The 26,463-nt window shown below is 42.1% G+C and overlaps 1 protein-coding gene across 2 annotated transcripts in view; it reads right to left on the reverse strand.

Moving 5' to 3' along the window:
- Positions 1 to 538: 538 nt before the first annotated feature.
- LOC110492786 (copine-5) overlaps positions 539 to 26,463 on the reverse strand; it is a 212,613-nt gene continuing 186,688 nt past the window's right edge. For both annotated transcript variants that reach the window (XM_036947698.1, XM_036947697.1), the window contains 5 exons: positions 26,320 to 26,447; positions 14,402 to 14,504; positions 10,782 to 10,839; positions 6,005 to 6,078; positions 539 to 5,358 (listed from right to left, as the gene is read on the reverse strand). In XM_036947698.1, the coding sequence (XP_036803593.1) occupies positions 5,155 to 5,358; positions 6,005 to 6,078; positions 10,782 to 10,839; positions 14,402 to 14,504; positions 26,320 to 26,447 (567 nt within the window). In that variant the 3' untranslated portion in view covers positions 539 to 5,154. The remainder of the gene's footprint in view (positions 5,359 to 6,004; positions 6,079 to 10,781; positions 10,840 to 14,401; positions 14,505 to 26,319; positions 26,448 to 26,463) is intronic.

Consider the following 26,463-nt stretch of genomic DNA (forward strand, 5'->3'; position numbering starts at 1 on the left):
ACCCAGCATTGTCACACCCTGACCATAGTTTGCTTTGTATGTTTCTATGTTTTGTTTGGTCAGGGTGTGATCTGAGTGGGCATTCTATGTTGGATGTCTAGTTTGTCTGTTTCTGTGTTTAGGCCTGATATGGTTCTCAATCAGAGGCAGGTGTTAGTCATTGTCTCTGATTGGGAACCATATTTAAGGTAGCCTGTTTTGGTGTTGGGGTTTGTGGGTGATTGTTCCTGTCTCTGTGTTTGTTTGCACCAGATAGGGTTGTTTAGGGTTTTTCACGGTACGTTTATTGTTTTGTATTATATCGTCATTATCTTTATTAAAGATGTATGAAGAGAACCACGCTGCGTTTTGGTCCACCTCTCCTTCGACGGAAGAATCCCGTGACAAGCATCTCCTCTAAAGATGACCATTTACCAAGGATAACAAACCAACTTTTATTGGAGCAGCATTTAGCAGCTCTGCGTATGGGTTGGGAGACCCAGGTTTGAGGCCCACTGTGGTCATTTTGCTAAAATTTGCTGTACTATCAAATAAAAACCACTCTTACATTCAACTATTATTATTTCATTAATCTTCAGTCACTTTATTAAGGCAATCCATTACAAAGCATTTCACAAACCACAGAAATGACAACAATTATGTCCAATGTCTGGTTTGGAAAATAATTATTCATTATCAGCATGCAAACCAGAGACCAAGAGGGAGGTACACACTGTAAAGCATAGATATACAATGACATAGGATGACATGTCATTCTATTTCTAGGCTGTAAACACCCTAGGTCATGGTTTAAATAGCGACCAGGGGAAGCAAAAACATGACCTATTTAAGGAACTAAATATGAGGGAAAAACATGGATGCAACATGCTACGTGTCTGCCGTTTCTATTGTAGATACAGTATCATCCTCATCGTCATACGCAACAAATGGCTCACTCAGGGAGTCCCTGCCTATCACAGGCCATCAGTAAGGTGAGTTGAGGAGCAGGGACCACCAAACGTGTTGCCATTTTGGCACAAACATGCACATTATCTAAGAGGTTCATTTCAAACTGAACATCTTTTGGATACCAAGTCGTCTTCATGTGGGGCTTATGTTAATATCTCAGACTCCAGTGGAGTTCGTTTTAAAGGTTATTTTGAAACGCATCATCTCTCTCAATTGCTTTGCTAACCATACACAAAAATATTTTAACCAAATATTATTAAAAAATAACAATAAACCCTCACTTTCATTAACTACTATTAGTCATGTATTTTCTAATCACAGTGTCTATGTACATGGGGGGAATATAACCAACCTTCACTTTCCCTCACAACTAAAATAAATGAGAACAAATAAGTGAACAGATTCAAAACAAACTTTACATAAAGATAACATCCTTCCTTTAGTATGAATATTTGCTCATACCTTGAGGCAATGTAAATATACAGGTGGGATCTTAATTTGATCGCCCTGTTGCAGGAGAACGTTTGAGGTTTAAAAAGGCTTCTGAAGTCTTGATGAAAAATGTATCATCCCCTAGAAGTATATTAGAATCCACATATTAATTCACATTTCCTGTTGCTGCATGACTATTTTCTTGCAGTAGCAAACTGGCTCAAATTAAGATCCTACATCTGATTCAATTGTAAACAAGTGTTGACTTTTTTTTGCCATACATGCAGTATACTGTCACTACATTTGTAAAATAGATTTGATGCGTGCATTGTTCTCATTCAATACGAAAGTGTAATAGCAAACTTTAAGGAACATACAGTAAGTATGTTGTTGCAGATGCAATGATAATACTTAGTCAATCTTTTTTTTTGTTCAGTTGGCTATACTGTACATATGAAACAGTTATCATTCTAGGCATTAGGAATCATATGTTCAATAATACAATATGGGAAGGGAACTGTTGCTCACAAAATAACATAAGGGAAATGTAATCAGGATATGCAGGAGTTTCAGTACTATAGGCACATTTGGATAGAGATATTGGATTACTGTGATCTATCTGTGAGTAAATAATGGGCTTGCTGAACGCACCACTTAGGGCGTACTGTATATTGTAGGACTGCATTGGCATAGTGGCAATTTCATGTTTGTTTTAAACACATTGAAGAAGAAACTAAGCACGTCGTTCCACTGTAGAAAAGACAATAATGTTATCCTTCTGGTGTGTCTACGGGACGGAAAAGACAGAGACAGTGCTGCTCCGTTGTGTGCTCAAGAAACTATTCCTTCAAAATGGCAATATGGCAAGAACATAAATATGACAATCCATCAACAACTTAAACATGGCACTACATCAACAACTTAAACATGGAACTACATCAACAACTTAAACATGGAACTACATCAACAACTTAAACATGGAACTACATCAACAACTTAAACATGGAACTACATCAACAACTTAAACATGGAACTACATCAACAACTTAAACATGGAACTACATCAACAACTTAAAGATGGAACTACATCAACAACTTAAACATGGAACTACATCAACAACTTAAACATGGAACTACATCAACAACTTAAACATGGAACTACATCAACAACTTAAACATGGAACTACATCAACAACTTAAAGATGGAACTACATCAACAACTTAAACATGGAACTACATCAACAACTTAAACATGGAACTACATCAACAACTTAAACGTGGCACTACATCAATAACTTAAACATGGAACTACATCAACAACTTAAACGTGGAACTACATCAACAACTTAAACATGGAACTACATCAACAACTTAAACATGGAACTACATCAACAACTTAAACATGGAACTACATCAACAACTTAAACATGGAACTACATCAACAACTTAAACGTGGCACTACATCAACAACTTAAACATGGAACTACATCAACAACTTAAACGTGGCACTACATCAATAACTTAAACATGGAACTACATCAATAACTTAAACGTGGAACTACATCAACAACTTAAACGTGGAACTACATCAATAACTTAAACATGGAACTACATCAACAACTTAAACGTGACTAGATATAACAGGGCGGCAGGTAGCCTAGCAGTTAAGAGCGTTGGGGCAGAGACCTAAATGACGCTGGAATCGAATCCCCAAGCCGACTAGGTGAAAAAGCTGTCAATAATTGCTCTTGAGCGTCTGCTAAATGACAAAAAACGTCAAATGTGTTTTGGAACAACGCACACACGATGAGTAACCTTGTCCGAAACTTGAAGACTTGCGTTGGCTACTTGAGCTAACTGCTTTATCTCAGCGGGCTAACACAGTCTTGTGGTGTATAGGAAACCCAGATTTGAACCCCAGTCGGTCACATATATATCAACAACTTAAATTAAAGATGGCAATACATCCCTGGCAGCAAGTTTGAAATCAGTATCAGTAGTCCAGATGAAGTGAGTAAAATAGATTGTACACTGTATCAACTGCTCTTTATGCAGTTACTGTTTCTATCGACTCCATTTTAATGACTTCTTACATGCTGACTAGACCGGGCACGCGCGTTTGTCCGAGTACGCCATCGTGCATGTTGATCTTGTCTATCCACACCAGACGCGAGCGATCATGACACGCAGTTTGAAATATTCAAAACGAAGTTTGAACCAACTCTATTAATTTGGGGACAGTTTGAAAAGCATTAAACATTCATAGCAATTTAGCTAGCTAGCTTGCTGTTGCTAACTAATTTGTCCTGGGATATAAACATTGGATTGTTATTTTACCTGAAATGCACAAGGTCCTCTACTCTGACAATTCATCCACTGATAAAAGGGTAAACCAAGTTTGTTTCTAGTAATCAAAAGGTGTTTCATCAACATCTGTTGCCTTCTCTGTGCTCTATATACACTAAGAATTTCCATGGCACGGTGTGCAGAGGTTAAAGAAAGAATCAAACAGAATCAACAACATCATACGAGAAGGATTATACAAAATACAACGAGAAGGATTATACCAACCAATATATGTGTGAATGCAGCTAGCTAGACGACATACATCGCTGCATACTAATACTATGGACATACTATGCCTTTTGAAGATGTGGCTCTGGTCGTTGTACGAGGGGATGTGTAAACAATAATAACGCAGAATGTGAAGTAAACTAGATTCTAGATTCATTCTCATTCATGACAACGTTCTAGAACTGGAAGACATTTTGTTGCTGTGCAATCCTTTCCATTGTCTTTGAGGGGTAACTGTTGGTCGCTAGTATATAATTGTGGTATATATTTCACTTGATCAATATATGTATTGAATATGACCTTTGTGCTTTTTATTTGGACTGTTAGTGCATTTTGTTGATGCCTATTGTAAATATATAGGGTAAGTATGTCTTGTACAGGGTGCCTGACGTTAAACGATCATACAAACATCCGATCATCTGTGTAAACAAACTGTCACAATCCAAAAGGTAAAAGCATTCATCTGGATCTTTTACAACTATTCCTAAACAGTTGGATAGTTTCTATCTACCACATGCTTTATATTACAGTACTCTTCAAAGTATAAATTAACAATCATTTATAGCATTGATCCCCCTCCTCCCCCCAAAAAAGCGTGATGGTAAAATATTAATAAATAATAATAAAAGAACAAATATTATCCCCAACATGAATAGATGCTGTAGTTTCTTACAATAGATAGGACATTATACAGGTGATGCCTTAGTCCAACATACACCACCACTCTAGAATGTATCATATACACAAACGTGATGCAAACTGGCACGCTCTAATAATTAATGTACTCAAAAACACCCTCTCCGTCTAAAACATGCTACCTGTTACGTCGCCACTTTGACAGCTCTGACTGCCAACGTCTAACATTAGTTTACGTCACTGCTCTGTTTTTCTCCCGTCTACTCCTCCTCCTCTGTGACTCTCCAATTCTCATCCCCCTCGTTGCCCTTCCGTCAGGAGATGAAACTCAAAAGGAAAACTCCCTGATCTTCATCTTTTTCCCTCAAAACAGTCTCGACGCCAAACAAAATGGAGTCTTATCAATTTGTTCAGCATGAGAAAGAAAAAAAAGTGCCTTGTAAGCATTTTCACATTTACGTTTTGCATCCCTCCATGAGGGGGGTCCACCATCCAGTCTACCACCCATCCTACCGCGACCTCCTTCCCCAGGGTAGGCGCCTCAGATGGGGGTAGGTCTGGGGCTCAGACAGGGGTGGTCTGGGCGTGGTCCTGGTCTTCAGGGCCTGGTTCCTCATTGAGTGGAGGCAGGAGGCAGGGTTTGATGCCTCTACTCTTCATGTAGAGGATGAGCTGTTCAGGAATCTCAGCCAGGACGTCCTTGGCTAGCCGGGCCATACTCAACACGTGGTTTCCTGTCCGGTCCATGTAGTCTCTGAACGGAACAAACTATATGGAGAGAGAGAGCGAGAGAGCGAGAGAGAGCGAGAGAGCGAGAGAGAGTGAGAGAGCAAGAGAGAGAGAGAGAGAGAGAGAGAGAGTGAGAGAGACAGAGAGACAGAGAGAGAGAGAGAGAGAGAGAAAGAGAGGTAGAGAGCAAGAGAGAGAGCGAGAGAGCGAGAGAGAGCGAGAGAGCAAGAGAGAGCGAGAGAGAGAGAGAGAGAGCGAGAGAGAGAGAGAGAGCGAGAGAGAGCGAGAGAGAGAGAGAGAGAGAGAGAGAGAGAGAGCGAGAGAGAGAGAGGGGGGGGGGGTATCGTTTCTATAGCACTTTGATCTGTTTCGAACTTGAAAGTGGCAATATGTGACAATGGCAAATATGTTACAATGTTAATTGTTATTTAATTTCAGGACAATTTTGTCAATTGAAACTATGACTGATTTTCCTAATATGTCAGATTGATGGGTCAGGGGTGAATAGGGGTGTGGAATATTTCACAAATGGCAACTCTGAGATTTAAACAATGATGATATCAATCATCAATAGTTTCCTTACTTGTATCGACGTAACCTTTCTGTGACATGCCCACCCCCGCACCCCCATCACTCATCAGTGTTGTGTTATGGTCATACGGGAAGAACAGAAAGTGAGATCTACCTGTACAATGTCTCTCTCTGCCAGCTTCCCTCGCGAGGAGATTCTGATGTCATCACCGTCAAGCTCCACCATGGCTACAGAGAAGAGAAAAAGAGACACCAGTTTAAACCTCTACTGTCTGGGTGAGTCATAACCCTTCATAGTGGTTTATAACACCAGTTTAAACCTCTACTGTCTGGGCGAGTCACTAGCCTTCATAGTGGTTAATAACACCAGTTTAAACCTCTACTGTCTGGGTGAGTCATAACCCTTCATAGTGGTTAATAACACCAGTTTAAACCTCTACTGTCTGGGTGAGTCACTACCCTTCATAGTGGTTAATAACACCAGTTTAACCCTCTACAGTCTGGGTCAGTCACAACCCTTCATAGTGGTTTATAACACCAGTTTAAACATCTGTCTGGGTGAGTCACTACCCTTCATAGTGGTTTATAACACCAGTTTAAACATCTGTCTGGGTGAGTCACTACCCTTCATAGTGGTTTATAACACCAGTTTAAACCTCTACTGTCTGGGTGAGTGACCCTTCATAGTGTTTTATAACACCAGTTTAAACCTCTACTGTCTGGGTGAGTCACTACCCTTCATAGTGTTTTATAACACCAGTTTAAACCTCTACTGTCTGGGTGAGTCACTACCCTTCATAGTGGTTTATAACACCAGTTTAAACCTCTACTGTCTGGGCGAGTAGGGGTTAATAACACCAGTTTAAACCTCTACTGTCTGGGTGAGTCATAACCCTTCATAGTGGTTAATAACACCAGTTTAAACCTCTACTGTCTGGGTGAGTCACTACCCTTCATAGTGGTTAATAACACCAGTTTAACCCTCTACAGTCTGGGTCAGTCACAACCCTTCATAGTGGTTTATAACACCAGTTTAAACATCTGTCTGGGTGAGTCACTACCCTTCATAGTGGTTTATAACACCAGTTTAAACATCTGTCTGGGTGAGTCACTACCCTTCATAGTGGTTTATAACACCAGTTTAAACCTCTACTGTCTGGGTGAGTGACCCTTCATAGTGTTTTATAACACCAGTTTAAACCTCTACTGTCTGGGTGAGTCACTACCCTTCATAGTGTTTTATAACACCAGTTTAAACCTCTACTGTCTGGGTGAGTCACTACCCTTCATAGTGGTTTATAACACCAGTTTAAACCTCTACTGTCTGGGCGAGTAGGGGTTTATAACACCAGTTTAACCCTCTACAGTCTGGGTGAGTCACTACCCTTCATAGTGGTTAATAACACCAGTTTAACCCTCTACAGTCTGGGTGAGTCACTACCCTTCATAGTGGTTAATAACACCAGTTTAACCCTCTACAGTCTGGGTGAGTCACTACCCTGCGCTGTCTGTGTAACTTTAACCATTATGGTGGCTTATTACACATGCTGTACATTGTCTGTAGGAGTGACTACCCATCACGGTGTCCATATTACTATAGCTTCAGACTCACAAGGAGGGGTGTCAGTGTCACTCGGACTTGTAGTTGGAGGCTGTCCTAATATGGCCTTCAGACATAGGTGGTGTGGGTTTCAAGTTTGGGGAAGCTAATTTCCACCACAAAAAAATGCATTTAATAGTAAAGCATTCCTCACATTTGCAAACTCATGTAAGACGGCCTAATATTCCTAATGTGAATAATAAATTGAATAGTCATAATTTAGGCTAATAATATAACTCAATCACAGTTCGCTAAAAATACTGTTCAATGCAGCGTGTAGTGGCGTAGAGAAAGCCTAGGCTATATCGGATACATTTCTTTTTCTGCACAGGAAAATGTTGGTGTCACCATCTAATCTGTTTCACCTGTCTTTGTGATTGTTTCCACCCCCCCCAGGTGTCGCCCATCTTCCCCATTATCCCCTGTGTATTTATACCTGTGTTCTCTGTCTGTTGCCAGTTCGTTTTGTTCGTCAAGCCTACCAGTATTTTTCCCCTTGTTCCTGTTTTCTTGTTTCCTGGTTTTGACCATTCCTGCCTGCCCTGACCCTGAGCCTGCCTGCCGTCCTATGACTTCACCCCACATATCTGGATTACTGACCTCTGCCTGCCCTTGACCTGTCCTTTTTTCCCTTTTGCCTGCCCCTGTTCGTTCGAATAATAAACCTTTGTTATTTCGTCACTGTCTGAACCTGGGTCTTACCTTAAACGTGATAGCTGGCCTTTTTTAAAACACATTTCATGCAATTCTACTACACTATATATATATGACTGGATACATTAGCAGAATAATTTTTTATATGACAAATTACAGAGTAGCCTACTCTGCTGACACTGACAAACAAATCAATAAAAACAACGTATGATCCATATAATCGGCCTATGAAAACAGGAGAAACAAATATTATATGGCGTCCATCTCACCTGGCGGAGTGTCATGGATCCCTCCGGAACTTTCATTACGCACACCTGGCCCTTATTATTCCATTTGATTAGTAATTGTATAAGTGTGCCTTTTTGTTAACCATTGTCCTGTCGATTATTGTTACAATGTCCGTTGGTCGTGTGCTGTGTTTTGGCTTTCGTGCCACGTGGATTGTGCAGATGATTACGGGTCTCGTGCCGTGTGGTATCATTGTGCGATTGTGTTATTTATTCGAGGTACTCCTCGCTCTTTTGTTTGGGTTTCTACCCTGTGTTTTGTATACGTGTTTGTTTGGTCTTCGTCCCCGTGCTGTAATTTGGGAAATAAAAATCAGTATTACGCATTCCTGCGCCTGTCTCCTGATCCATTTATACCAAGGTGACAGAATAATCTACCATTGAGGGAGACAGCGGGAATGGCCCGTCCAACGATGCTGCGACTGGTCCGTCCGGCGCCGCCGCAACTTCGGCAGCTGCAACTGGGCCGTCCGACGACGCAACTTCGGCAGCTGCAACCGGGCCGTCCGCCGCCGCAACTTCGGCAGCTGCAACCGGGCCGTCCGCCGCCGCAACTTCGGCAGCTGCAACTGTGCCGTCTGACGACACAACTTCAGCAGCTGCAACTGGGCCGTCCGACGACACCACTTCGGCAGCTGCAACTGGGCCGTCTGACGACACAACTTCGGCAGCTGCAACTGGGCCGTCCGCCGCCGCAACTTCGGCAGCTGCAACTGGGCCGTCCGACGACCCAACTCGGCAGCTGCAATCTCTACTGGTGCAAATAAGATCGGCTACTGTTCGCTCAATTACGTTTGGACTCTTTGTATTGTAATCGCTTCACAACAATAGCCATTTTCTTTTCAAACGGTTTTTCCGCAATGTTGTTTTTAAATATTGTGATATGCCATGGCCGGGTCTCTCTGCTTTTCACTGACAGTCGCAACTCAACAATCATTTATTTGATTTATTTATTTTTTGCATTTTTTTTTTTTATGATCCTCTGTGGCTAAATCATGCTTTCTGGTACAGTAGCCTATTTTGAACATTTGATTTACTTCTGTATAGACAGGAGTAAGCTAATTAGGCTGCATAATGTTGGGCAATTTAATTCATATTTACTTTAGGGAAATCTTCGCTTCCCTTAGCCTTATGGATGCGCTGCCTATGCCTCCTAATCAATTATAATAACTGCCTTTAACATTCATGAGAACATTTCCAGCATCGTAAATAACCATGTAAAAGAAGAATATTTAAAACTAAAACACCAGCCAGCTTCTGTAACAGCCAGCCACTGTTACAGTAAACAGCACACCAAAATGGCGAGAATCAAAGTAGTGACCATATGCTTAAAATATTCAGATCGTATGCAACAGCTGTGAATGGCTTATTAACTAGGGACTTCCACCAAACTGCCAATTAGCTAAGATCCCTCACACTGAAACTGCCCCCCCCCCCCTCTATAACCTCCTACCTTAATGCTATTGCATTATTTATTGCACATCAATGACAGAACACTTGGCATATTTGACAGAGGAATTTCTTATTTGAGTTGTGTTGATTATTTATGCAAATGTTTTTAGTTGTTATTTCCCCAGCATAGGTCAAGGACGAAGTTAAAGACATTGTGTGAACGTGTTTTCTTTCTCTTAGCCACATAGTGAAATAATACTCTTTCTGACCAGCAGCAGCTTTATAAGAGTCTCTTTTGAATTAATTTCCATTTCCCATCTAGAAACATACACTGAGTATACAAACGTTATGAACACATGCTCTTTCCATAACATACTGTAGACTGACCAGGTGAATCCAGGTGAAAGCTTTTATTGATGTCATTTGTTAAATCCACTTCAAATCAGTGTAGATGAAGGGGAGGAGACGGGTTAAATAAGGATTTTTAAGCCTTGAGACAATTGAGACATGGGTGCCATCCAGAGGGTGAAAAGTGCCTTTGAAAAGGGTATGGTAGTAGGGGCCAGGCGCACCAGTTTGTGTCAAGAACTGCAATGCTGCTGGGTTTTTCCACACTCAACAGTTTCCCGTGTGTATCAAGAATGGTCCACCACCCAAAAAATATCCAGCCAACTTGACACAACTGTGGGAAGCATTGGGAGTTAACATGGGCCAGCATCCCTGTGGAACGCTTTCAACACCTTGTAGAGTCCATGCCCTGACGAATTGAGGCTATTCTGCTGGCAAAATGTATAAAACATTTTTTTTAAATTGAGCCTTTATTTAACTAGGCAAGTTAGTACCTGGGGGTGCAACTCAATATTAGGAAGGTGCTCCTAATGTTTGGTATACTCAGTGTATTACCTTGACATCGCTATCTGCTAATTATAAATGAAAAAAACAACAACAAAAAAAACATTGAAATATCGTGAAAGAAGTATGACGGGGGTCAATCTCACCATCAAACTCAGCTTGGCCGACTCCAACAATGATGATAGACATTGGAAGCTTAGCAGCCTGCGGAGAACAAACAAAGAGTGACGAACAAAGAAGTCGATGTGATATTGTCAACATTCTGACAGGGTGTTTTTGAGTTCTTACGTGGGCAAAAGCTTAAGTCATTAAACGTTCATACAGGAAGTTGTCTTTGTTTAGTGTATTTTGCTAAATAAAAATAATTGATCCCAAAAAAAAATATTCTGAAGAGGGCTGATCAAAAATATTTACAAAAAAAAAATCAGTCACAAACCCATCTGACACCCTCAAACAATGCAGTTGTTCACTATTGAAACTGTGTGTATTGTATTGGGTTTATTCAGTGACACAGTAGCAGTGCTACTTCCTTCACAACAGTATACACCAGTCGGCTAATCCAGTCGCACAGGGCAGCAAGATACAAGGAGGCCATTGGACGAAAGACAAAAAAATGTGCATTGCACAGAGAAGATAACCGAAACACTGCATTTGCTGACAATTCCCTGTTTGCTGATCACACTGTTCAGCTCAGCTCTAATTGATCAGTCAGTCTGGGGAAATGCATCAGAATTGCAAAAAAACTCAGAACGATTTGTCCATATCCAGCAGAATTCTCTGGAGGTTGAGAAATACATTCTCTTTAGCCATGTGTGGATGTATTGCTGCCACAAGGAATATCAGTTTTACAGTAGACCATTTTAAAAGTAAAAGATTGGAGTCAGTCATGGAATATTTTGTCTAGGCAAACTACTACAGTATAGCCAACGTAATAGTAAACGGTAGAATGTACAAAATAGCATAGGCTATTGTCCACAGTGTTAATACAATGTGTTCTGTAGAGAGCAAGTACAGAGGAGGAGAACACAGCAGAGCCAAAATGCTTACAGTGCATCACTCCCTCCCAACAGTGAAATACACTTCCACCATCTCTTATTTAGGGTGCCTGGTAAAGCAGCATAGTAAATGTCAGGGACGCTACTTTCACTGGGGACGGGACGCTGCTTTAAACCAGCTAATTATGAACGGGTGCTTTGGAAGCGAAAGACGATGTGCGTGAGCTGGCATCAATGAGCTGGCATCAATGAGCTGGCCTCAATGATCTAAAATGCCCCTGCACTGTACACTGTAACTCTTACTCCTCTCTGCTTATCTGAACTGTGTCTCTATTCCACTACATTAACGTAACAGGACCAATCTATGATTTATCCTCCTGCCACCACCACCCAAAGTTTGATGCTGCAATATGTTATATTGGGAGATATACGGTGAAAGCTCTGTGGTATGAATTAATGATAAATGCCTGTGGTGAAAACACATTCGGATGTGGAGAAGATGCAGTGTGTGTGTGTGTGTGTGCATATTGGTGTGCTCTTTCTCTAGTTCTCACTCTCCCTCTTTCACTTTCTCTCACACGGAAACTCTTAACATATTTTTCTATGTAATCAACACACCTGTATCAATAAACGCCACATCATATTCTCATGAAGACTGAACCACAAACATACATTATTTCGTCAAACCCAGGGGATCCTACTGGCTGTACAAGCTGTTGAAATACCATCTATTTTTGGACTGCAAAAATAATTGCAAACTCAATAGTTTGATCTCTACCTGTCCCTGGCTGTAATAGTATTTTCCGGCCTGCAGAAGCAAACCTGGAAGTTTCTAAAATCTTTAAAATATTCATGAATTTTATTCCAACCATCCTCTCTGCATGACAAACCAGTCAGCGAGGCAGCCCCTCCCCCACCCTCCCCTGTGAGGGGTTGGGTATAAACTGCCAACACATTGACCGCATTCCAAATGGAAGCCTATTCCATATGTAGTGCACTAGTTTTAAGCAGGGTTCATAGCGCTCTGGTCAAAAGTAGTGCACTAAAAAAGGAATATGGTGCAATTTGAGACACAGATATACAGTGATGTAATAGTGGCCCAAATGAATTATGGGCCATGGTGATTCTGCTGTTCTGCCCTGACAGAAAAGGAAGAGAGTAGGCCCTCCTGTATAAACCACTGCCCTTAGTGGAGAGTTAAGTTAAAGAGAGATCTGTGAAACATCAAAGACAGGGGTTGGAGCTAATATTTAGCCCAAAGGCTGGCCTGGTAAACGGGCAGGCGAGTGGGGGACTGGAGGGTAAGGTAGACTCCAAAGAGACATGCTAAACTAAATCGGCAGGACAGTATGGACGAGTTCAAAGAAAACAATTGGAGAAGACAACTGACAGCAGCAAAGGATTCGACTCCAAATAAACAAGTAATTCAGTCTTTTGTGCCTGTATTGAGAATAGTGATTCTAGTTGACAGGACTGTAAATGCGATGGCAGAACACAGAAAGCAGGGCCAAGGCAGCAGGTTAGAAGGCTTGGTTGAGTCAGTTGAGGTTGGTTAGAGGTAGAGCCTTGGCTGATATAGGAAAGAAGACTTGGTAGAGTTAGTTGAGGTTGGTTCGAGGTAGAGCCTTGGCTGATACAGGAAATAAGACTTGGTTGAGTTAGTTGAGGTTGGTTAGAGGTAGAGCCTTGGCTGATACAGGAAATAAGACTTGGTTGAGTTAGTTGAGGTTGGTTAGAGGTAGAGCCTTGGCTGATACAGGAAATAAGACTTGGCTGAGGCAAGTTGAAAAGAGGCAGGTTGGAATGCTGAGACAGGTACAAATTATTGGCGGAGGCAGGTTGGAAGGCTGAGACGGGTTAAAAGGCTTGACTCGGTTGAGGCAGGTTAAATGTCTTGGCTCGGTTGAGGCAGGTTAGAAGGCTTGACTCGTTCAGGCAGGTTAAAAGGGTTTGCTCGGTTGAGGTAGGTTAAAAGGCTTGGCTCGGGTTGAGGCAGGTTAGAAGCTTGGCTCAGTTGAGGCAGGTTAAAAGGCTTGGCTCGGTTGAGGCAGGTTAGAAGGTTTGGCTCGGTTGAGGCAGGTTAGAAGCTTGGCTCAGTTGAGGCAGGTTAAAAGGCTTGGCTCGGTTGAGGCAGGTTAGAAGGCTTGGCTTGGTTGAGGCAGGTTAGAAGGCTCGGCGGACGCAGGATAGAGCAGCAGACAAGATCTTAAAAGGAAGGTGTGGCTGTTCTAATGGTTTGACTAACAGTCGCAAATTCCCTTTAAACCCAGTCTGCTGTGAGGTCAGAGGTTAGAGGTCATCAGAGGTCAGGATGGCGTGCTGCTCCCCCATTGAACAGTAGACACACTGTGTATTCCCAAGGCCAGAGATACAAAGTGGATTCAAGGGGCTTTTCGTGAACAAACAAACAATTTTAGAAGCCCACAAACAAGCGTTAATGTAAAGTGCAGCGCTATTATAAACTAATTGATGTTCCTATATACAAAAACTTAAGTTGGGTCAAACAAAAATAAAAGAACATCCAAACAACAGCGAAACAACTTGAGCAGATAATAGAACTGAACATCGGCCTACTTCTTCAAAGCAGCAGAAAAACATACATTGACTTTGGCTTGAAGCTAGCACAGGTAAAAAGGTGCTATAGTGAGTTACAGTAAAAGCACCCGTAAAGCAGAGAGGGAGAGAAAGAGGGAAAAAGAGAGAGAGAGAGACAGGGAGATAGAGGGCAAAGGAGGATTATGGGTAATGGGAGCATCCAGCAGACCACTCACGTTGACAATGGCCTCCTTGGTCTGGGCCATGTCTGATATGACTCCGTCTGTGATGATGAGCAGGACAAAGTACTGAGAACCGTCTTGTACGGCCGCTGCGTACCTGGGAGAGAACAGAGCCACAACAAGTTAGGGGCTCAAAGATAAGATAAGAATTGCCCCCTTCCAATACTGATGATGACATACCGGGACATTCTAGAAGTCATTGGAGCCGTAGATGTTCAGTAACATAATGCAAGGCCTAACTAAATTGGTTGCGCTGAAGATCTGCGCTGAAGACTGACATTTAAAGGGATACTTTTGAGATTTTGGCAATAAAGCCCTTTAATCTATACTGAACAAAAAATATAAACGCAACATGCAGCAATTTCAAATAGTTGACCGAGTTACAGTTCATATAAGGAAATAAGTGAATTGAAATAAATTCATTAGGCCCTTAATCTATGGGTTTCACATGACTGGGAATACAGATATGTGTCTGTTGGTCACAGATACCTTAAAAAAAGATAGGGGTGTGGATCAGAAAGCCTGTCAGTTTCTGGTGTGACCACCATTTGCCTCATGCAGCACGACACATCTCCTTCGCATAGAGTTGATCAGGGCTGTTGATTGTGGCCTGTGCAATGTTGCTCCATTCCTCTTCAATGGCTGTGCGACGTTTTGGCGGAAACTGGAACACGGTGTCATCCAGGTCGATCCAGAGCATCCCAAACATGCTAAATCGGTGACATGTCTTGTTAGTTTGCAGGCCATGAAAGAAATGGGGCACTTCCAGGAATTGTGTACAGATCCTAGCGACATGGGGCCGTGCATTTTCATGCTAAGACATGAGGTGATTGCGGTGGATGAATGGCACGACAATGTGCCTCAGGATCTCGTCACAGTATCTCCTCGCATTCAAATTGCCATCGATAAAATGCAATTGTGTTCGTTGTCCGAAGCTTATGCACATACCATAACTTGAGACATATGTGGCATTGTGTTGTGTGACTAAACTGCACATTTTAGAGTGGCCTTTTATTGTCCAATGGCACAAGGTGCATCTGTGTAACGATCATGCTTTTTAATCAGTTTATTGATATGCCAGGTGAATGGATTATCTTGGCAAAACGTGTGCACAAAATTTACGAGAAATAATAAATGCTTTTTGCGCATAACATTTCTGGGATCTATTTCAGCCCATGAAACATGGAACAAACACTTTACATGTTGCGTTCAACACTTTTGTTCAGTGTACCATGTTCTATGTAGTACTTCTCCTGTCCTATCTGGTGTCCTGTGTGAATTTAAGTATGCTCTCTCTAATTCTCTCTTTCTTTCTCTCTCTCGGAGGACCTGAGCCCTAGGACCATGCCTCAGGACTACCTGACATGATGACTCCTTGCTGTCCCCAGTCCACCTGGCCGTGCTGCTGCTCCAGTTTCAACTGTTCTGCCTTATTATTATTTGACCATGCTGGTCATTTATGAACATTTGAACATCTTGGCCATGTTCTGTTATAATCTCCACCCGGCACAGCCAGAAGAGGACTGGCCACCCCACATAGCCTGGTTCCTCTCTAGGTTTCTTCCTAGGTTTTGGCCTTTCTAGGGAGTTTTTCCTAGCCACCGTGCTTCTAAACCGGCATTGCTTGCTGTTTGGGGTTTTAGTCTGGGTTTCTGTACAGCACTTTGAGATATCAGCTGATGTACGAAGGGCTATATAAATACATTTGATTTGATTGGACTACATTGACCAGGAGTGACAGGGGAGGAAGGGGAGACAATCCTACAGGCAGGTCCAAATAGGAGAGTAGAAAGGGGAGGTGTTCCATGGAATAGCAGAGCTCCTCACATAGCCAACTGTAGAGAGAAAGTATGGTGACCAACAACAATGACCCATGCAGTGAGATATCAGCTGATGTACGAAGGGCTGTATAAATATATTTGATTTGATTTGATTTCAGATTTATGTCTCTACGTCCAGTATGAAGGTAGTTCCGCGAGCCAATGCTAACTAGCGTTAGCACAATGACTGGAAGTCTGTGGCATCTACTAGCACGCTTCCAGCCATTTGTGCTAACGCTAGTTAGAAACTTCCTTTAAACTGCATGTAGAGACATAAAAATGGTATCCACAAGTTCAAATCCAGAAGTATTCCTTTCAAGGTCATTTCCGATTGAGCCGACATCTTCAGCGTTTACCATGAATGCAGCCTCCGAGAAAGTGAGAACGTATACCTTTCAATGTAAATCGCACTGCAACGGAGATCTTCAATGCTACGGATAGAGGCGGTAAAGAGATCCATCGAACTCGACCAGAACAATGAAAATTCCATGGCAACACCACTCACACGTCCCCCGTGGGGTAAAGATTCCGAATCTCCTCATTGCCCCACATCAAAATGGTTCATTCAGTACAGATCTAGGATCTTATTTTTTATTTTTTTAAGTTCTCCTGCAACAGGGTGATCAAATTAAGATCCTATATCTGTATGGGTATATCACACTAGGTTGAGGTAAACATCGGAGTATAATGCTTGTTTTGATGTCAACCCCATCGTCACCAATGAACTGCATTACACTTAAAAATGTCTTCAAGTTCCACCACCAATTTCTATATGGCTAGCTATGCTACCAGCTTATACGAATGGGAGTTAGCATTTAGCAGACATATATCCAAATCGGATTTTAGGAACCAGTTTGTGGGCCTGTTAGAACACAAAAATGATCACGAATTTGACAAATGTCCACTTTGTATGATTATTTCTAATGTCCGCCATTGACAGCATCCTTGTTCTTTCCTCTCACGGTCTGCTTTCCAATGGTCTCCTCACCGCATGTATGAATCGAGCCCTAAAAGCTGATCTCTAACTCTGACCTGTCAAAGGCACACACACACACACACACACACACACACACACACACACACACACACACACACACACACACACACACACACACACACACACACACACACACACACACACACACACACACACTGTGACTTCTAAATCTCCGAGGCCCAGTGCTTGTGATGAGCCACATCATAGACTCAGCAGTGTTCTGTATGTAAGTGACCTAGATTCCATCACCCATCCCTAGCTGTCCATAACATGAAACATTTACTCATGTGTTTAGAATTGCAAACCACTGTATTTCTGTATTATTTTTAGAGTTATTATTGATTGCCAGGTGGGTTTATGATTTGACCAGGGGCGGTGTATATTAAGCCTCTCAGAGGCTAGGATCAGCTCCCTCCTGTCCAATGTAATCTGATTCATTATGATCTAGGATCAGTTCCCTCCTGTCCAATGTAATCTGATTCATTATGATGTAGGATCAGAGCCCTCCTGTCCAATGTAATCTGATTCATTATGATCTAGGATCAGCTCCCTCCTGTCCAATGTAATCTGATTCATTATGATCTAGGATCAGAGCCCTCCTGTCCAATGTAATCTGATTCATTATGATCTAGGATCAGCTCCCTCCAGTCCAATGTAATCTAATTCATTATGATCTAGGATCAGCTCCCTCCTGTACAATGTAATCTGATTCATTATGATCTAGGATCAGAGCCCTCCTGTCCAATGTAATCTGATTCATTATGATCTAGGATCAGAGCCCTCCTGTCCAATGTAATCTGATTCATTATGATCTAGGATCAGTTCCCTCCTGTCCAATGTAATCTGATTCATTATGATCTAGGATCAGAACCCTCCTGTCTATGTAATCTGATTCATTATGATCTAGGATCAGAACCCTCCTGTCCATGTAATCTGATTCATTATGATCTAGGATCAGCTGCCTCCTGTCTATGTAATCTGATTCATTATGATCTAGGATCAGCTGCCTCCTGTCCATGTAATCTGATTCATTATGATCTAGGATCAGCTGCCTCCTGTCCATGTAATCTTATTCCTCGTGATCTAAAAGGCAAAACTGATCCTAAATCAGCTCTCCTACTGTACTCTGATCCTGATCTTTTTATTGTGACTAGAGAAGAGGAGACAACAGAGACACATCCAAGCACTCATTATGCCAAAGCTAAGGACATTTTGACATTTCAGCCGGACCTCTGGGGGTTGTTGTTGAGCCCTTTCTCCTGCTTTCTAATTTAGCTTGTCAGAAGATTGGCTCGCTGGAGTCTGGAGCTGACACTTTAATTAAAGACAAGGAGGGGTTCAGCATCAGAAGGATGGTGTGTCCCCATGTGTGGGTGTGTGTGTGTGTGTCCGTGAGCGTGAGTGTGTGTGTGTGTTTGAGTGAGAGGTCAGACAAACACAGACTTGAGACATTACTGTTGTTATGGAGATTAAAGGGACATCTAGCCTCATCAGGGCCCCACACACACACACACACACACACACACACACACACACACACACATTTTACTATCCTTGTGGGGACCAAACAATTGATCCCCATTCAAAATGATGTTTTCCCTATCTTAACCCTAACCCTAAACCTCTACTGTAACTCAAACCCTAATTCTAACCCGAATTCTACCCCTAAACCTAAAATATTTCCTTGTGGAAACCGGCGGAATGTCCCCACTTGTCTGAATTGTCCTTGTTCTATGAGGACTTCTGGTCTCCACAAGGAAAGTAGAACCAAACACACACACACACACACACACACACACACACACACACACACAACAACAACAACAACAACGTGGGTCCATGCACTCATAAGTCTGACCTGAGACTTGACCTCCACTTACATCTGTCACCATGGCAACTGTTTATTTCCTCTTCATTAAGTCACAACGCACCCATAAAACAACAGTTATTTGCTGGTTTACAGGATCTAATGGCCTGTCTGATTCCTATCCAGTGTGGAGCTGAAGGTTGCCTGAAGGTTTGTTTTCAACTGGCTTTATAACCAAGGTTGAGATAAGGTTGAATGACGATCATCAGCCATGTGATGTAAGACAAGTGCCAGATCTGCTTATCCTGTTGTATAGCTGACTCTTATAACCAGGTCCCAGATCTGTTTGTGCTCTATGGCCGACTCCTATTGTAATGCCAAACAACAACTATAGCATATGGTTAAGACGGTATAAAAATATCTGGAACCAGGATACCTCATGCCAATTAGTTGGATTTACAACAGGATATTGGGACGATACCAGTATCGTGATACTCGTTAGTATTGAGGCAAGGAAACAAAACCCAAAGAGAGTTGAACTTGTTTAGGAAAACAGCCGGAATGTTGGAAACAAACATCATTGTGATGTCATCCAGAGTCACATGTACAGTGTCTTCAGAATGTAGTCACACAACGGCGACTTTTTCCCACATATGCTGTGAATTAAACATGGATTAAACTGAGATTTTGTGTCACTTATCTACACACGATACCTTGCATCGCTGCATCACTGCTTGGTATGGCAATAGCACCATCCTCGATCGTTTACATCACTGAGGCCGAAAATTGCCAAAGACCCCAAGCACCCAAGCCACAGACTATTTTCTCTGCTGCCGCACGGCAAAAGGTACCGGTGCATCAAGTCTGCCACCAAAAGGCTCTTGAACAGCTTCTATCCCCAAGCAATATGACTGATAAACGGCTAACAAAATAGCCACATGGACTGTCTGAGTTGACCTTGTATCTTTATTGACCTTTTATTTCAATCTTTGCAATGTCTCTATGCACACTCACAGGGCTCTACACACTCATATGACCCTACACACTCACAGACCCTACACACTCATAGGACCCTACACACTCACAGACCCTACACACTCACAGGGCTCTACACACTCATATGACCCTACACACTCACAGGGCCCTACACACTCACACACACACTGCCACTCCAACACACACAGAGACGCTCACTCCACCATCTGCTCACTCATACATAATATGCACATTAATTCATACTGACTTTACACACACCCACACTCACAGGGCCCTACACACTCACAGGGCCCTACACACTCACAGACCCTACACACTCATAGGACCCTACACACTCATAGGACCCTACACACTCACAGGACCCTACACACTCACAGACCCTACACACTCATAGGACCCTACACACTCACAGGACCCTACACACTCACAGGGCCCTACACACTCACAGACCCTACACACTCACAGGGCTCTACACACTCATATGACCCTACACACTCACAGGGCCCTACACACTCACACACACACTGCCACTCCAACACACACAGAGACGCTCACTCCACCATCTGCTCACTCATACATAATATGCACATTAATTCATACTGACTTTACACACACCCACACTCACAGGGCCCTACACACTCACAGGACCCTACACACTCACAGGGCCCTACACACTCACAGACCCTACACACTCATAGGACCCTACACACTCATAGGACCCTACACACTCACAGGACCCTACACACTCATATGACCCTACACACTCACAGGGCCCTACACACTCACACACACACTGCCACTCCAACACACACAGAGACGCTCACTCCACCATCTGCTCACTCACGGATTTCTTAGATTTGATTTATTTTTTAAATAAATAAACTGTAATATCACATTTACATAAGTTTGAGACCCTTTACTCAGTACTTTGTTGAAGCACCTTTGGCAGCGATTCCTCTTGGGTAGGACGCTACAAGCTTGGCACAGCTGTATTTGGGGAGTTTCTCCCACTCTTCTCTGCAGATCCTCTCAAGCCCTGTCAGGTTGGATGGGGAGTGTTTCTGCACTGCTATTTTCAGGTCTCGCCAGAGAGGATAGATTTAAGATTAAGGTTTAAGTCAGACCTCTGGTTAGTTCACTCAAGGACATTCAGAGAGTTGTTCCGGAGCCACTCCTGTCTTATCTTGGCAGTGTGCTTAGGGTCGTTGTCCTGATGGAAGGTGAACCATAGCCCCAGTCTGGGGTCCTGTGCGCTCTGGAGCAGGTTTTCATCAAGGATCTCGCTGTACTGTACTGTGCTCCGTTCATCTTTCCCTCAATTCTGACTAGTCTACCAGTCCCTGTCGCTGAAAAACATCCTCACAACACGATGCTGCCACCACCATGCTTCACCGTAGGGATGGTGCCAGGTTTCCTCCAGATGTGACGCTTGGCATTCAGGCCAAAGAGTTCAATCTTGGTTTCATCAGACCAGATAATCTTGCTTCTCGTGGTCTGAGAGTCCTTTAGGTACCTTTTGGCAAACTCCAAGCAGGCTGTCATGTGCCTTTTACTAAGGAGTGGCTTCTGTCTGACCACTCGACCATAAAGGCCTGATTGGTGGAGTTCTGCATAGATGGTTGTCTTTCTGGAAGGTTCTCCCATCTCCACAGAGGAACACTGGAGCTCTGTCAGAGTGACCATCGAATTCTTGGTCACCTTCCTGATCAAGGCCCTTCCACCTGATTGCTCAGTTTGGACGGGTGGCCAGCTCTATGAAGAGGTTAGGTGGTGCCAATATTTTTTCATTTAAGAATAATGGAGGCCACTGTGTTCTTGGGGACCTTCAATGCTGCAGAAATTTGTGCCTTGACACAATCCTGCCTCGGAGCTCTACGGACAATTTCTTCAACCTCATGGCTTGGTTTTTGCTCTAACATGCGTTGTCAACTGTGGAATCTTGTATAGACAGGTGTGTGCATTTCCAAATCATGTCCAATCAATTGATTTTATTACAGGAGGACTCCAATCAAGTTATATAGACAGGTTTGAGCCTGTCCAAATCATGTTCAAGCAATTGAATTTAACATAAGTGCACTCCAATCAAGTTGTGGAAACATCTTAAGGATGATCAATGGAAGCAGGATGCACATGAGCTCAATTTTGAGTCTCATAGCAAAGGGTCTGAATACTTATGTAAATAAGGTATTTCTGTGTTTTCTTTTGAATAAATTTGCACAAATTTCTAAAAAACAGTTCCGCTTTGTCGTCATGGGCTATTGGTAGATGGGTAAAAAAAAACAGACATTGAATATTCCTTTGAGTACCCTTAAAGTATGGGTTGCGGACCTGTTAATGGTAGGTCGCGACATGTCAGAGTAAATGTATAATCATTTTATTAATTACAGGAATTGATTTTGGCCAAATGCAACTGCACTCTCTGTTCAGTGTGCACTCTGCTTAGCAGCGGTGTCTCTGCTCAGTTTGGCAGCTGTGTGAGTGGGTGGAAGATTCCAGTGTGCTTCACGGTTTACCGGATCTGTTTCCGGTAGTTTTCACTCCACGACTCACACGCTGCAGTGCTTTTGTTCATCAGCAGATGATGCGCTGTCAGCCACTGGCTTGTCATTCCCACTCGTCATCACTCACCGCTGTCATCGAATGGACTCAAGCTAGCAACAAGTTCTGACTGAGCTCAATTGTCATGAAACGCAAATACAGCGATGAGTTTCTCTCTCTTGGTTTAATACAAACCTTGAGAAATAACGAGGAGTGCCAGCAACGTGTTTTGTGCAGGGAATTGCTTAGTAATGAGTCTCTCAAAACTAACAATTATTTCAGAATAGGGCAGAATGCTTCAGGAAACAATGCGTCGACAGTGGAAGAGTCAGTCAGCTAGCAAGTCATTTTTGTCATTTTATAACAGTTGAAGTTGAAATAAGGGAATACCATCTCTCATAATAGTAGATGTGAGTTTCTCTTTTAAACAATCCACTTGTACACAGCTATTAGCTAACGCTAGCCAAAGCAAGCTATCTAGCTACTGATAGTGCAACCCTAAGTAACCATACCGATGAAGATGGAGAAAATAAACTGTTGCTGTTAAAATACAATAAATCATTTGTATTCTGAACTGGAATACACTGATTGACGCAAGATTATGTTTGAGACAAACACACTCACTCAGTTCTGGGTTGCTCATCTACAGCAGGAAGCAGTCTCCTGCCTAGCTGAGAAAGCAGTAGTTGTTCTGATCCAGTTTGGCACCCCATACGGTGCCTTCGGAAGGTATTCAGACCCCTTGACTTTTTACACATTTTGTTAGGTTACAGCCTTATTCACAAAATTGATTAGATTGTTTTTTTGCCCTCATCAATCTGCACACAATAGCCAATAATGACAAAGCAAAAACAGGTTTAGAATTTTTTGCTAATTTATATATATATAAAAAACTTAAATATCACATTTACATAAGTATTCGGACCCTTTACTCAGTACTTTGTTGAAGCATCTTTTGGAGGGATTACAGCATTGAGTCTTCTTGGGTACGATGCTACAAGCTCGGCACACCTGTATTTGGGGAGTTTCTCCTATTCTCTGCAAATCCTCTCAAGCTCTGTGTGGTATTGTGTGTAGATTGCTGAGGATTTTTAGTTTATTTAATCCAATTTAAAATGAGTCTGTTTCGTAACAAAATGTGGAAATAGTCAAGGGGTCTGAGTGCCTTATCCAGTGCCTTTTCCGTAAGGCACTGTACCTATGGCAGTCAGGGTTCTCAACTATAGCATCCTTTAGAAACAAGTAAAGAAACAGACTTAATGCTGAGCATCACCTCAGTGTTGCACCGTCACTAACTGAGCCCTGAATAGACCTGCTTGTTGAAAAACCAGTGACACACCTCTCATTAGGACTGTGTGTGTATGTTTTCTGGTCTACATCTGTGTGATGTGATCGATCAGTTCAGAATTTAAATTATTTATTTGTATTTTAACAGCAACAGTTCCAACCTAAGAGTGTTAGGTTTCGTCAAATAATCCTCCATTTGCAGCAATTACAGCCTTGCAGACCTTTGGCATTCTAGTTTGTCAATTTGTTGAGGTAATCTGAAGAGATTACACCCTATGCGCCGTGAAGCACCTGCCACAAATTGGATTGGCTTGATGGGCACTTCTTACGTACCATACGGTCAAGCTGCTCCCACAACAGCTCAATAGTGTTGAGATCCGGTGACTGTGCTGGCCACTCCATTATAGACAGAATACCAGCTGACTGCTTCTTCCCTAAATAGTTATTGCATAGTTTGTAGCTGTGCTTTGGGTTATTGTCGTGTTGCAGGAGGAAATTGGCTCCAATTAACCGCCATCCACAGGGTATGGCATGGCGTTGCAAAATGGAGTGATAGAAGGAAGGTGTTAAGGGAATTTGTATCAATGATGACTAATTATGTATACATTTCAATCAGGACTGACTAGTCCAAATGCTATTATGTACTGTACATAATGAATTTTCTCTCTTGCTCCCAGAGTTTAGTAACAATGACGGACTGTTCCTTTGTACAAATGAATGAACTATCTCCAGATGGCAGGGACGGACTATCTCCAGACTGTCTAGAATGCTGATTTACACTGACTGACCTTGGCTTCAGGCGAGGAGGGAAGGCTCGAGAACTATAGGGCCTCTCTACCCGTGTCATGAAGAGATAGAACATTTAGAAAACGCTGACGTCATTTTCAGTTTATAACCTGTGGAAAAATGTGTATGTACCAGTACTCTCTTGAATTAAACGCTGTTACCTGACTTTTAAGACTGGGGCTCTGTCCATTCTTATAAATATATAGGGTCTTACAAACCCTTCGAATGCATTGACAGAGTATTTAATTCTGATTGGGAAATAATACAGAGGAATTTAGAATTCCTTCAACAGAAGGCTATCACTCCATTTTGCCACGCCATGCCATACCCTGTGGTATCCCTTTTACCCTGTACAAATCTCCCACTTTATCAACATCAAAGCCCCCCCAGACCATCACATTGCCTCCACCATGCTTGACAGAATGTTCTTCTTTGTGATCCAAACAACTCAAACTTAGATTAGTCTGTCCATAACACTTTTGCTTTCCTTTTAAAAACAAGGACATTTCTAATTGACACGCTATATATATATATGTATATATATATATATATATATAGGTATTTCATTTAATTGTTATTTGTCTACGTTGCATTTGTTAATTGGCATAAGTACAATGAAATGTACAGATATCTATGTTTAGTTGCATGTTTAGGTCCCAGGAAAAGACAGAATTTCTAAATTGTGTCCCAGGCTGAAAAGGTTTAAGAAGCCCTGCTTTTGAGCATGTTGAAGTTATTCATTACACTTTGGATGGTGTAACAATACACCCAGTCACTACAAAGATACATGTGTCCTTTCTAACTCAGTTGCCGGAGAGGAAGGAAACCGCTCAGGGAATTCACCATGAAGGGAAAGGATGTCTCTAAAACAGTTACAGAGTGGTGGCTGCAGCATGTTCTGGGTATGCGTGTCATTGGCAAGAACTGGGTAGTTTTTTTTGTTGTTGATGAAAATAAAGGGGATAGAGTTAAGCACAGGCAAAATCCTAGAGGAAAACCTGGTTCAGTCTGCTTCCAACAGACACTGGGAGACAAATGTACCTTTCAGCAGGACAATAACCTACAACACAAGGCTAAATATACACTGGAGTTGCTTACCAAAACAACATTGAATGTTCCTGAGTGGCCTAGATACAGTTTTGACTTAAATCGGCTTGAAAATCTATTGAAAGACTTGAAAATGGCTGTCTAGCAATGAACAATCACCAGCTTGAGGAATTAAGATAATAATAACGTGCAAGTATTGTACAATCCAGATGTGCAAAGAGATTTAACCAGAATGAATCACAGCTGTAATCACTGCCAAAGATGATTCTAACATGTACTGGCTCAGGGGTGTGAATACTTATGTAAATTGGATATTTCTGTATTTCATTTTCAATACATTTACAATTGAAACATATTTTTTCTCACTTTGTTATTAGGAGTTATTGTGTGACGATGGTTGAGAAAAATAAAACAATTTAATCAATTTTTAATTCAGGCTGTAACACAATAAAATGTGGAATAAATTTATGAATACTTTCTGAAGGCATTGTATTTATTTTCCAAGCTAAAGCACACAATATTTTACATACAGCAGCTTAGGACCAAAGAGTTGGTCCTTTATCTCAGTATTATTTTAAACACCAGCAACGGTATTCTCTAGATTAGTATTAGCATACTTTCATCAATGACTCACTTTGCCACGTGGTTGACAACCGGAGCGAAGTTGGTGGGTCCGTAGAGTTGTACAGTCTTTAGACTCTGATGGTATGCTTGTAGAATCCCCTCCATTCCGTTGCAGTAGGGGTTCTCTATGTTGCCATTCTGTGAAGGAGAAAAT

This window comes from Oncorhynchus mykiss, chromosome 16, assembly GCF_013265735.2.
Source record: "Oncorhynchus mykiss isolate Arlee chromosome 16, USDA_OmykA_1.1, whole genome shotgun sequence".
Classification (NCBI taxonomy): Eukaryota; Metazoa; Chordata; class Actinopteri; order Salmoniformes; family Salmonidae; genus Oncorhynchus; species Oncorhynchus mykiss.